This window comes from Nelusetta ayraudi, unplaced genomic scaffold (assembly GCF_046127955.1).
Source record: "Nelusetta ayraudi isolate G7.1 ecotype Tasmania unplaced genomic scaffold, CSIRO-AGI_Nayr_v1 ptg000120l, whole genome shotgun sequence".
NCBI classification, from domain to species: Eukaryota; Metazoa; Chordata; class Actinopteri; order Tetraodontiformes; family Monacanthidae; genus Nelusetta; species Nelusetta ayraudi.
This window is the reverse complement of record NW_027466170.1, coordinates 1,955,001-1,969,081: the sequence shown is the minus strand read 5'-3', so window position 1 is coordinate 1,969,081 and position 14,081 is coordinate 1,955,001. Positions and strand designations below refer to the sequence as shown.

Genomic DNA, 14,081 nt, shown 5'->3' with positions numbered 1-14,081 from the left:
TTTCACTGATTTCCAGAGCCGTGCCACAACTGCTGATTCTCCTCCACAGAAAGCGGAGATCGCCGTGGCGCCGCTGACCATCACTCTGGTGCGTGAGGAGGTGATCGACTTCTCCAAACCCTTCATGTCTCTGGGAATCTCCATCATGATCAAGAAGCCCCAGAAGTCCAAACCAGGAGTTTTCTCCTTCCTGGACCCGCTGGCCTACGAGATCTGGATGTGCATCGTGTTCGCCTACATCGGCGTCAGTGTCGTCCTCTTCCTGGTGAGGCTGGCTTTGATTGTGTTTTGAGAGTAATGGATTCTACTGAAACAAATTGCACTCTATTGACCTAAGATTTGTGAGTTTTCAGTATATTAAAAAAAAAACAAAAAAAAAGTGTTTCCGGCACAGTCATGGTAAGGGCGTTTGTTTTTTCCTGTAACTTCTTGAGAGGAGGCAGGAAGCAGAGAGGAATGTTAGAAAAAGAGAACACGTCTCTGTCGGCGAGTCATGTGTCTGTGACTCATGTCTAATTTCTGACATTTAACAAAGAAACAAAGAGAAAAAAGAAGAAAACACTTGATCCCTGCAGCTTTTCTTCACCGTCAAACAGCCAAACGTCTTGTTTCTGGATGCGCTGATCTAAAGACCCTGCAGGGCTACGAAGGAGCCTCAGTGCTGCTGGGTTTAACTCTTTACTCTTTAACTGTTATCAGAGCAAGAAGGGTGTGGGTTTGAATCCCTGCGTAGGGAGTGAGTGAGTGTGGGTGGTCGTTTCTCTGTGTGGCCCTGCAATAAGCTGGCGACTGGAGCAGGGTGTGACCCCGTCTTTACCCCGAGACGCCTGGGATACGTTCCTCTTCCTCGGTGACCCTGAGAGCAAGATTAGTGGTGATAGGAAAAGAAATGATGGAGGGAGGGAGGGAGGAAGGGAGGGAGTGAAGGATGAGTGGACTTGGGCCGATGGAGTTGGTGGGAGAGGAATGGAGGGAGAAATTTATGGATGGATGGATGATATATGGTGGGAGAGAGGGATGAATAAGGGATGGATGGATGGATGGAAGGTGGCATGGATGGATGGGTGGATGGACATTGCCAAGAAGCAGGAGAGAAAAAGCACACACACACACACACACACAGGGGGCACTGTAACAACGTCTCCATTCCAGGTGTGACGATGCGTCAACTTCTGTCTAAAACTTTTTTCCCTGAAGTAAATAAGCTCAATGTCACATGACTGACCACCCCCCCCCCCTCCTCCGTCATCCCCCCTTCCCCTCCCCTCCTCAGGTGAGTCGCTTCAGCCCGTACGAGTGGCACGCGGAGGAGCCAGAGGAGGGCACCACCGAGCTGGGCCCCACCGACCAGCCGCCCAACGAGTTTGGCATCTTCAACTCGCTCTGGTTCTCCCTGGGAGCCTTCATGCAGCAGGGCTGCGACATCTCGCCGCGGTGAGTCACTGAGTGAGGGAGGAGAGAAGGGGAGCGGAAAAAAACGTGTTTGTGTCGTCGGTGTAAATGCCGTTTTTAGCTTTTTAGTTTTTCCGACAAGTGCGAGCGCTGCGGTGTTCAGCTGCCATGAGTTGTACGCTGTTGACACTGTGCCTCACTCACCTCTTAGCGCTTGATTTATTTTTCATTTTTCTTGATAGCTGCGTGTTACGGATGCGGCCGGCAGAGACACGGAAAGACGGCGAGCGTGAGAAAGAAACAGTCGCAGGTGGTAGTTTTAGCAGTTGCGCTGGATGCGTGTAAATGTTTAATGCCAGTCAGCCGAAGAGGCAGTGTCCGGCTGTATTTTTAGAATATTCATAAGAATACGGCATTTTTATTATTGATAAAGCCAGGATGCAGTTTTAGTGAAATATTCATGGCCGTCGTCCTGGAGACCTTTGGGGAGCAAATCTATGGAGGGACGAGGCAGCGGAGGTGGAGGAGATACAAGATGAGCAGCAGGAAGGAGGCTGACGGTGCTGGACGGTGGTTACAGCAGCACGTCACTGCATCATCAGGGAGTCCTGCACCAGCCACTGTGTCATTATTGGGACGCGTTTTTGCAGGCCAGGTGGTCACACAGAAAATTAATGTCCGCTTTGTTTTCATTTTCAATTTTATCACAAAATTCTAAAAAAAATTCAAACTGCGAAAGGCCAACGATTGCATTTTCATGAACATGATGGAGTCAACCTGTGCCGGGCAAGTCATAAATATGCAAATTTTTTCTATTTTGTAATTGCTTTTTTTTTTTTTTTTTTTTTACTTTCCCATTGTAATTATGATAACAACGTAAGTGGGGGCATTTGCGTAAAATTAAATCTCGAATGCCCTTTTCGTTTTCATTTTAATTATGCCAACCAATGTTTCCCAAAAGAAGAAAATGAAAAGGCATATTGAATTATTTATTATTAATATTCTTCATGACACAGCCATATTCCAGAAGTGAAAAAGAAGCAGAAAGGCTGATGCATTTTCATTTCCATACAAACGTTTATTTGGTATCTATCTTGCTTGCTAATACACATTCTCACCATTAGACGCCACTAAACTATTCCACTTTGTGTGGCATCGCCCTGGCAACACCTTCCTGATGCTTGAGAACCACCTGGCCGCTGGAGCAGAAAGGCCAACATGATCCTGCAGCACATTTAGAACTATTACAAGACAGCAGCTATCAAATATTATAGTCGTCATTTTTCTGCGGATTAATCTATCGATTAATCGTGTAATAGGATATGAGACAATTTTCTGAAATGACCAGCAGTTATGAATATAGAAGAGAGCGAAGGACCGGCCACTCAATAATAAACAGCTAATTGGTTTGCCTACTTGTGCCAGCTCCTCTAAAACACTACAGTTAAATGTCGAAAGACCATAAAATGGAATAAATGAGTAACTGAAGCAGAAAATTTGCCTCGAGGAATTCTTCATTAATCTAGCTACTCGAAACAATAACATCGCCGACGTCTTCGAATATTCTGCCTTTTCAATCCTGGCCCTCCTTCCTCTTCCCGCGTCCTCCACTCGGCTCTCCTCTTTTTCGCCGCCTCCGCTCATCCCTCTCTCCTTCCCTCTCAGCACGACACCTGTCGACACTCCCACTCCTCCACTCCTCACTGAGACTGACAGGCCAATTCTGGCTGCAGCGCAGCAAACGCAAAACAAACAGCCATGGCAGGTGCACGGCAAAAAAAAAGAAAGAAAGCAGAATGCACACACACACACACACACACACACACACACACACACACACACACACACAACAGAGGGACCTGCACAGCAGTGTCCACCACTGCTGCCGTCGGGCCAACAATCCAAACACACACGCACACATGCGGACCTTTCCATCACGGGCGGGATGTGTTACAGATATGCCTGCATAAGCTGCGGCTGTCAGAGTGATAATGCGATACTTAACTTGAAGCCAAATAAATCACAGTGCCGCCACTTGTCACCTGCGACACAGTGCAGACTGAGATTAGTGTTGGCCCAGATGTCAGATTACCGTCCTACATTTTGTAATAGGATGTTCTTCTCTGTGAAAATTCCTTCTTTTTTTATAGACTGCAGCCAGGGGATGTTTTGACAGGTGACTTTGATTCAGAAGGACGCAGCTGCACATTTGGATTGTTAGATTTTTCTTTATTATTTTTCTCCGGACTAGAAGTTAAACACTGAGCTTAAAGTGAGCGGGTCAGAGGGCTGCACTGGGATCTTTAGGAACCAATAGTTGGAAAATGGCCAATAGCCCGGCAACATGGGGACAAAGAAGCATGTGCGAGCAGGTTGGAGCAACGGGTGGAGAAAAGTTTGTCTGCAAGTGTTGGTCATGACAGGCAGGGTCTTAATGGTTTTAGATGTTTTGGAGGTGACACACTGAGACCGGAGCTGAGATGGTTTGGACGTGTCCAGTGGAGGCACAGTGAAGATCTGGCTGAGGTTGAAGTGGCAGGCGGGAGGATTTATGGACACAATGGAAGAGAACCTGAAGTTACTGTTGGTGTGAGAGGATAGAGGGCTAGATGAAGGCAGCTGATTGGCTGTGGTGGCTACTTCCAGTGTTTACCGTGGTTGAAACGAGTCGTAAGCAGATGTCACACTAAACTGAGCGTAATATCCAGTCAAACTAGGAAAAACTGCAGATCCAGTGAGAGGAAATCGCCCAGTTCTAGGCGGGGGAACAGACCACTGCGCCCTCCAGAGCTCCACACTGATCAGCATCCAAACAGGAAGTGATGGAACCTGATGGCAGCGCGTCCACACCACTGCGTTTACGCTCAACGTCTAAATTTGGATTCTTTTTCCACACTCACACACACTTTGAATTCAACCTGACGCCGACTGAATCGCGCCCCCTCCGTCTCAGCGTACCAAACGTGTTGCAGCATCTGGCGCTGGCAGCTGCACTCAGCGGCGCGGCTCCTGCTCGCAGCGTGACGGTGAAGAGCAGCAGAGTTCTGCAAATTTGGGTCAGAGAGTGAAACCCCACCGCACAAACACCCCGCCGCGGTTTGACCATGCAACATCCCCGCTGCTGGAATATTGGCAGCATGGATGCACACACACACATACACATAGACACACACACACACACTACTACTACTACTACTACTACTACCTGCTCAGCAACAATCTGCAGACAGTCACAGTCAGTTTCCCTGTGGAGCTGCTGGAGGTGAATATTGGCCTTGTGAACTGAAGATAAGAGGCTGTCAGCTCGTACAACTAATAGCTGATGGCTCACTGTTAACAGCCCAGCAGAGATGAGATGACCGCATTGATTTTTATTTTCATTTCTTTGTCTGTCTTTTGGCGGTTTTTTTTTAGATATCAACTCCATTAATGTGGCCCCAATCTCAGTTAAATCTCGGAAATGAGCATCAGCACACTGAGCTCTCTTTCACTCCTGTCAAATAAAGCTACTTTTTTGTTTTTTGTGTGTTTTTTTCCCCCCGGCCCAGATAAGAGAAAGAGAGAGTGGGAAAAATGAGATCAACAGTGGCTTCCATCTTATATTAATTCCCACTTTTCATCCTCGGCACGTTTGCCTGCGAGCGGCAGGTGTTTGTTCTGGATTTATCTCCCGTGTCCGTCCTGACACCTGTGGTGATGACATGTATGAGGGGATGAAGGTGGAGCCGCGCACACAGCGTGTGTATTCTGCCATCTTCTGACTGCGAATGTACATACAGACTGTGTGCATGTGTGTGTTTTCGTACGTGTGTGTGTGTGTGTGTGGAGAGACAGAGACTGCAGTGTGAGTTGTACATTGTGTGTTGAGCTGCAACAGTCGGTCCATTGGTATTCAGCGAGGGTCCGTCTCTTCCTGCTGCAGTCGTCTCTGCAGTCTGGGAGACACAGCAGAGCGCACACACTCCTCCTCCTCCTCCTCCTCCTCCTCAGCGCCAAACACTTTCTGGCCATTTCATCCATTCATCCATTCATCCATTCATCCATCCCGCTGTCTGCCTGTCTGTCTACAACTTTGTATTTTCAAGAGGACTTGAAGTCATGTGACACGTTAGCTATGAATCAAACTCATTATTGTGCTTATTTATTTATCACATCTTTTTGTCTATAGTACTTATAGTATCTTATCATATTTCATACTATGTATAGTATTTTCAAAGCAATGAAAGCATGAATCAATGTCATTTTTCTTGCATCATGTGACTTGGTCTCTCTGTCTCTCTTGTCCGTCCATCCGTCATCTTCAGCACGACCTTCTCTGCTGTATTGTCTCAGTGCTGCTTACAGTCACGTGACTCATTAGGAGGTTTTCATTGGCACTTGGGGAATTGCATTCGTCTTTTGCATTCCAATGTCCCTCGATTTCAATATATATTTCCCCGTGTCTTTTATTTGTCCACGCGATGAAAGTCTAAGTATCCAGTTAACCGAAGATTCCTCGGCAACATCTCGCAACCGCATATTCCCACTTTCACAACTCGGTTCCCTTTCTGTCTGCATCCGGCAGTCAGGAAGGAGGTAACAGGCGACGCGGTGTCCTGACGGTGACCTTGACGTGCCGCCACCATTTGTTCATTCATTTATTTATTTGTTTATTGGCTATGTCACACCATGCTGGGTGACGGATGGCCGGCTGATGGGGGGAGCAAGACGTGTGCGGAAGCGAATCGTCAAGGCGTAGAGGGAAAAGAAAGTGAGCGCGTGTGGACCGAGCGAGGGAGTGAGGAGAGAGGGAGCCAGTGAGTGCTGGAGGAGGGAGGAGAGGGTGAGAGTCGGGGAGGGGTAGAGTGATCAGTGCTGAGCGTCTCGGAGGGATTGGATGTGTCCCTGTCAATAAACATCTGAAATTACAGCTCCCCTCTCTCTCTCTCTCTCTCTCTCTCTCTCTCTCTCTCTCTCTCTCTCTCTCTCTCTCTCTCTCTCCCTCTCTCTGTCTGTCGCTCCCTGTCCCTCTCCCACCGTCTTCCAACAGTATTGAGTAAATGGCAGTGGAAGTGCTGAATAGTTAATGGTAACAACAGATCCAGCCAATGGGTTGACTAAGTAAGCAGTGTGGAGCGCTGGGGTGCATGCAGCGATTGATGAGTGCTCTCTGGATTATCGACTGGAAACCAGTCGTCCTCACCGCCTGACTGCTCTCCTCAAGGTCCCCACCGGCTGCTTCTACCTTCTAAAGCTGCCAAATTGTATTTATTTATTAAATTTTCGCTCATCTCAGACTCCAACCGTGCACAAGTAACTACACCTAACAACACCAAACTGCAACCTTCAGAAAACCGCCCACTTAGCCCTCTGTTTGCAGCCTACCGGGCAAAACGCCGCGTTGTAGATGTTCTTGAGATTCTGACGAGCAGCTCAGTCAGACCAAAGAGGGATAAAAAAAAAAAAATCTGATTAGACGGGACAGTTGTCAATCCTGGTGTTTTCATGAATCCTTTATCTTGAAAGAAATCCCCCGCATTTGGAAAACAAGTCATTCTGTATGTTCAGTATCAGCTGAACCCCCCCCCCACGTGACTCACTAACTGGCTGAGTTGGTCATTACCGCCGTGTTTGTGCACTCGCTGTTTACAAATGTGTTTGTCGACTTGATCTTCAGAAACAAATACTCAAAGAGCTGTCAGAGTCTCGCAGCCAAGGGCTCTTCACCAGACCCGCCTGGTTATCCTCGCAGCATCCACCCACTCCACCTTAGTGTGTGTGTTTGCGTGTGTGTGTCTCCCTGGTTGTGTAGCACAGTCACACTTAAAGGTTTGCTCCTCCCTAAAAGGGGTTTTGATTACCGTCATATTCGGAAGCAGCCGAGGAGGCGACAAGTCGACGACTAGATCAAGCACTTGAAAAGAATCACAGAAAGAAAATCGCAGTTTCTTCCTCTAAGTGAGAAAATTCAGATGGGTTAGGTTGGAAGAGCAAAGTGTGTTGCTTTGAGCGCCAGGCGCGCCCCTGTGTGAGGGAGGGAAAAAGAAGAGACAGAGGTTGTGAAACGGCGCGCCATTAATCTTTGGCACGGAGGATGGGGGAGGCAATCTATCGCCTTTCATAGATGATACACGAGCAGCTATAGAAGGACTCGCCTGTTGCATACCAACACACAACAGCAGCAGCAGCAGCAGCATCATGCACACAACAACTCCGCTGTCACGTCACCCATCAAGGACGCCGCTAACCGGAGCTCACTCACGCACAGCAGCCACGGCCGCGTTTGGAGCCCAGGAAGACGCATGCGTCCTCACACACACACACACACACACACACGCAAACACTCATTTGTATGCAGGCGCAGTGACATCAGCGGGTTGGGCTTCGTGGTAATGGTGCTTGTGGACGACGGAGTAAATGCTTCCGCTCATAAATGCACCGATAAATCATCCACCAGCCAACCGAACCGTCCCAATATTTATTTTTAAGGGAAGGGATTTAACGGAAGAGCCACAGGGTGCCGCAGCGGTCACCACTGTCTCCTCACAGCAGGAAGGTTGTGGGTTCGATTCATGGGGCCTTTCTGTGTGACGTTTGCATGTTCTCCCTGCGTCCGAGTGGGCTTGTCACGGCACGATTCAGGAACCACAAGCAGATCGGAGACAATCGGAAATCTTCATTTCTTATCCTTTCTGCAAATCCAGTAGGCCGAGGTCAAAAACAGGAACGGTCTGAACAGGCGTGACGACAACAGAGGAACTGGCTTCTTGAAACGGTCAGGAACATCCAAAGATTTGAACTGACGATCAGACAAAGCAGGATTGCCTAGGCTGGGCTTGAAGAGTTGGTCTGATTGTCTAAGATTGGAATCAGGTGGGTCAACAAAAATGGCGGGAAAATCACAGAAAGGAAGTTACCCAAATAAGGAGGTGGTTGAAGTCCCACGGCAAAAGCATATGGTGACAAAAACAAAAGAGAGCGACACTCGCTGACAGGTAGAGGGCGACAAAAACACTGTTCCCTGTGGGAATACCGACAGGGCTCTTCTCCGGGTTCTCCGGTTTTCTCCCGTGCTCCAAGAACATGTATGTGAAGTGAACTGGGAAATCTAAATTGTCTGTTGGTGTGAGTGTTAATGGATGTGGTGGATGCTTGACTTTCTATGTCGCCCTGCGATAAACTGTCGACTTGTCCAGTGTGTAACCTGCCTTTGCCTCATAATAGCAAAAGAAAGTGGGTATATAAGATGGATGGATGCATGGATGGATGATTTAATCAAACGACCTTGATTTTTAATTGACATTCACGCAAACTGCATCATTTTCAAACAACCTCCATCTGAACTTCAGCTTCCAGGTGATTTTACAGCTTTATTCACTTTTTGCAAACGCGCGGCAGATGTCTCACTGCGGGTTAACTGAGTTTAGCGCGACACCGCCGTGCTGCTTTGCCAAGCTGATGAGATGTAAAGGTGGACGTCCGCTGGCTGGGTAGAACTACAGCTGTGTGCTTGTTTTTACTGTTTGCCGAAAAGAAGTTGATTTTACAACCTGAATTTTTGAAACCCTCAAAATGTGTCTAGCCATTTTGCAGCTGTGTGTGTGTGTGTGTGTGTGTCTGTGTGTGCACATGCGTTTGGGAGAGAGAGAGAGAGAGAGAGAGAGAGAAAGCGAGAGAGGCAGCTTTGAGGGATTTGGACAGCAGCAGAGCCTGGAGTTGCTCCACAGGTGACACTGTATTGGGAGTCAGACGACGTTGAGCTTCTCCCTCTCTCCCTCTCTCTCTCTCCCTCCCTCCCTCACTCTCCCTCCGTCTCTAAAAATAAACCTCCTCCTTACAGTAGCCGCAGCGACTCTCACGTCTGAGCTGCCTGATTGGAGAATCTCGGGCCAGACTTTGTGCTGTGTGTGTCACAGTGAACTGACCCCAATTCAGAGCAGAGCGGCTGCCATCTACGTGTCTGGCAGTGATGACGAGCCGCATTTTACGGATAAAACTCCCGTTGCAGTCAACATTTCCAAACATCCCGTGTTGTTCTTAAAAGATCCACGTTGTCTGCCTGTTTTTTCTTTTCAATTCTTCCCTTCAGCTGCCCTCATTAATATGACGGATATTCTTCAGTTAATTGAATCTGGAGCCCACTGGATTTTTTTGGAAGGATCTAATTTGGTTTGGCTGTTTTTCGGGAAATCCTGGGCAGATATGAAGGGATATTACACCAATTTTCAGGTCTTTCTTTTCAGCTTGATTAAGCCCCCCCCCCCTCCAAATCTACTGAATACTGCACATTGAGCCCATCCTCCTGCTAAATCTGATGCTTTTTTGACCCTCTTATGTTTTTGGAAGGACACAACAACAAGTTTGTCTGAGAGGGCAGAGCCAACCCTGGGCTGGGGGTTCCCCCCCCCCCTTGGAGAGCTATCAGTGCCCTTTATGACATCACCAAAGTCTGACATCACAACAGTCTGAGGGATTTAGAGCAAGCGACAGATGCAAAGGAAGAAATGTATCTCCTTTCTGGGGAGTTCACTGACTGGACAAAGTCATGTGCGGTTGTTAAAGTGATTGAGAAGCCCACAACTACCGCAGCAGGACAACGGCTGGCGCCACATTAAAAAGAAATGCAAAAATATTGTTGGAACTTGGCTGAAAGCAGCCTCACTGCCGTGTTATCAGGATAGGCTATTGTTATTGGCATTTATTATTAGCTCATAAGAAATTAGTCTTAAAGCACTCAAGTGTGGTTGAATGGTTTTCCTCAAAAATGATAAAATTTTTAATCTATATACTGTACATATATATGTATATGTGTGTGTTTGTGTGAATGAACTGATTGGACTAATTTCATCAGCTCATCATTTGTTTTATGCTTCTGTACTGAGAGTAAAGGGAGCCTCGCCTCACAAAAATCAATCATCTGCGTTGACAAATGTGCTGATTATTGAGTTTTTGAAACACCCAGTGTGTAGGGTGGGGGGGGGCTGTGTCTAGCTGTTAAATGTTTGTGAGTGATCAGCAGGGAGCAAACACAAAGAGAGGAAAAGGAGAATAAAGAATATAGCAGCACGACTGCTGCTGCTGCTGCTGTGCCCTTCAGAATTTCAAGGCCGTTTATTGACTGAAGCTGCTCTGGAGATAAATCCACGTGTTGCTGCCTCCCCCTCCTCCTCTCCCCTCCTCTTGCCACTCCTCTGCCTCTAATGTGGCCGCGCCCGCTTGATCTCCTCACTTCACTGCAAACAAGTTCACGCGAGCAAAATGAATTGCCCAGCTGCTCCAACGCCTCCGATGGCAATTGGTAGATGAAAAAAAAGAAAAAAGCGTCCAGATTATGATCAGCTCCTTGTTGCCTTTGTTATTGTTGCCCCTGAATTGGTTTGATGGTTGAGAGACAATTACGTCTGCGGCGGCTGTCATTTTGCTTCACCCTTCCCCCAGGAGCTCACCTTAATTACATTTCCTTCTCCGCTTCCCCACCCCTGCTTCTCCTATTCGTGTTCCAATCATACCTTTCACCTGCACCTCCCGTCTTCTTCTCTTCCTCTTGTTCTCCCCCTCCTCCTCTTCCTGACCATGTCTCCTCCCTTCTTTCCTTTTTCTTTCTTTTTGCCTCTTTGAACCTGAAAAACTCATTCCCCCGTTTCATCCCCTGTCTGCAGGTCTCTGTCGGGACGTATTGTCGGAGGTGTGTGGTGGTTCTTCACCCTGATCATCATCTCCTCCTACACGGCCAACCTGGCTGCCTTCCTCACCGTGGAGAGGATGGTGTCGCCCATAGAGAGCGCCGAGGACCTGGCCAAGCAGACAGAGATCGCCTATGGGACGCTGGACTCCGGCTCCACCAAGGAGTTCTTCAGGGTAAGAACTCAGCACACGCGGCTTTATTTTTACATTCAAGGTTCCGAGTAGGTCTTTATTTTCTCAACCAAGACGAAAGCAGTTATTAGTTATACAAACAATTATTATTCCAAGACGCCGCCAAAGATCTCCAGAAAGCAGCGTCCATAACTGATGCTGCTTTGTTGGACCATCCACATGTCTAGAGGGAGACAGAATCAAGTGGGTAGGGTTGTAACTAAACTGAAAGAAAGAGGAACAAGTGCCCTTTGTGATGTCACAGTTGGTCAGAAGGGAGTTTCTTGAAAGTCCAGCAAGCAAAACAAGTAAAAACTTTTCTTTTTTGTTTACTGACAGGGCAGACACAGATTATGTTATTGTTCTCACTCTTTTACCATTACCTAATTACTGTTATAATATATACATATATCTCGGTTTAGTTCATTTTTGTATAACCTTTAATTCCTTCAGAGTTTCCCAACTTTGTTTTTCAACATACTTGTTACAAAGCTCTTGCAGTGGGTTTGAAGTCCTTGAGCAGCAACTCAAGTCGGAGAGAACTACTTTAACTCGTGCTTGCAGTTTAAAGAGGCACTTCACCGCCGCGTTCATGCTGCAAACGGAATGACAAAGAAACACAGCTGAAATGAGACGCTTCATACCCCCATAATTAAAGACAGTCTCCTCCACCCCAGAAAAAAACGTGTTAGCGCCGCGGTAATGTCTGGAGGGACGTGCCGAAGCCGCTTCCACTCGGAGCGGCAGAAATCAGCTGTGACTATGCGGGAACGAGGACTGACGGCAGTTTAAAGAGATTTAAAGTGTACCGGGAGGGAGGAGGAGAGGAGTAAATGTGTGACTTTGTCCTCATATTTAATTGAGAGAGGCTTAGATTTTAGACGTGACACTAAGCCGGAGGAGTCCGCGTGGCTTCCCAGTTTTAAGCTAATTTGTGCCTAAAAGGGGGTGGAGAAAAAAAAAGGGGGAAAAAAATGGAAAACTGACGTCGGCATCCAAGTTCACATCAAGGCTTCGGCGGAGGATTAAATAAAATCCTCAAACGTGTTCGCAGAGGTGCAAAGATTAATCGCCCCCTGCGCTGTCAAATGGCGCAGTAATAATGATGTTAATAAAAGGTAAAGAGGCAGCCGAGCCCAGAGGTAGTCGGAGCCCGACCGGTGCGCCTACTGCAGGGGGCTGTTAGTGTGAAGCGGTGGGCAGGGAGCCGCGGCCCGGAGGGGACCTGCAGCCACTTCACCCCCTGACCCTGCCGCCCCCGCCTGCCTCGCAGTTACATAAGGACGCATAAACACAAACAGGAGCGGACGCACAAACTGCTGATGGGGACAGGATTTTTTTTTTTTTTTTTTTTTTTGCAGACGTAGGCAAAAAAAAATGGAAATAGGAAATCTGCTGTGCCATGTCATCATGGCTGGCTATGTTGTTCTGTACGGATGGATGGATGGATGGATGGATGGATGGATGGATGGATGGATGGGGTCCAGACACAAGCACTTGCAAGTCGTCGCCAGGAAATCTACATTTAGCTCAATAATTACACATGTATTGCATCAACGAAACGAGATAAGAGGTTCTAACATCAAAAGGAAAGACCAACTGACCCACTGATAGATAGATAGACAGACATATAGATGGAGGGCTGGTGGGACGGGCTGAGTGTTGGCCAGTCGGAGGTTGCAGCAGACAGTTTGTGCCTCTCTGAGTGGCTCTGGCATCATCAACATAACGAGCGGCTGAAATCTGTGGAGGGTGAAAAAGCAATTTACTCTCCCACAGCTGAGGGGGATCCGCCACTGCCATTAATTATCTGCGTCTGTGTGTGAGTGTGTGTGTGTGTGTGTGTGTGTGTGTGTGTGTGTGTGTGTGTGTGTGTGTGTGTGTGTGCGTCTGTGTTTGCCAGAGCGTAATGTATGAATGCAGAGGCAGACCTATAGAAGAATGGAAAAAGCGAGTAGATGTGTGTGTGTGTGTGTGTGTGTGTGTGTGTGTGGTGCCGATGGCCTGAAGGTGACTCCTCGCAGCCTCTCTTCACTCCGTCAGCGCCTGAAGAAGCTGGAAAGAATCACAGCGTTTTGATCTCGCGTCCGTCGCCTCCAAGGCCGCGCGTCCGTCCCCCGACTTTGAGCCGCTGCCACACGCGGATAAAAACGCCAAGCAGACAAATCTGTGGACACGGAAAATTTGGAAGATAGGTGAAGGATGGATGAATGGACGGATAGATGGATGGAGGGACGGATGGATGGATCGGTGCTCCAGTGGATAGATGGTGAGATTAGATTAGATTTCTGTTTTTTTACTTTTTTTGGGCAAAAGACCGAAGAAGAGAGACAGGACAGATGCTCCTCCAGGACACCACTGACATTATTATGGGATAGGTGTCCGTCACGGCCCAGCTAACACACACACACACACACACACACACACACACACACACACACACACAAACACACAAACACACCGCGTCCCCCGGGCGCTGACTTCAGTGGCGGAGGCCGCGGCTGGTTGCCTGCCGAGCGACGACAGCATTACATTTTATCACAGGGAGGAAAAGAAAGAAGAGGAAAGAAAATGAAAGAGAAAGATGGGATGCCGTGGAGGTGGACGAGTGGCGGACTCCTCCGCTCGTTATTTTCACCCTTCAGTAACGAGCCGCGCGGTCGAGAGCTGAATAAAATGGGGGGGGGAAAGTTTGCGCGCAGACGTGCGTGGAGTGCAACAATCTGCTGGGTGACGGCCGGCAGATTGTCCTCTGACTGAGTTTACACCAGAGGGGGGGGGGGTGGAGGTGTGGGAATCAGTATGCAGCCATCGCAGCCTTATTTAAAGCAAGATTGACGCCTGGCTTATCGGAG

The 14,081-nt window shown here is 48.1% G+C and overlaps 1 protein-coding gene across 4 annotated transcripts in view; it reads left to right on the top strand.

Annotated features, from left to right (window-relative positions):
* Positions 1-14,081, top strand: part of gria4a (glutamate receptor, ionotropic, AMPA 4a) — a 95,772-nt gene that overhangs the window by 64,583 nt on the left and 17,108 nt on the right. For all 4 annotated transcript variants that reach the window (XM_076049835.1, XM_076049836.1, XM_076049838.1 and 1 more), the window contains exons 12-14: positions 50-265; positions 1,274-1,434; positions 11,031-11,229. In XM_076049835.1, the coding sequence (XP_075905950.1) occupies positions 50-265; positions 1,274-1,434; positions 11,031-11,229 (576 nt within the window). The remainder of the gene's footprint in view (positions 1-49; positions 266-1,273; positions 1,435-11,030; positions 11,230-14,081) is intronic.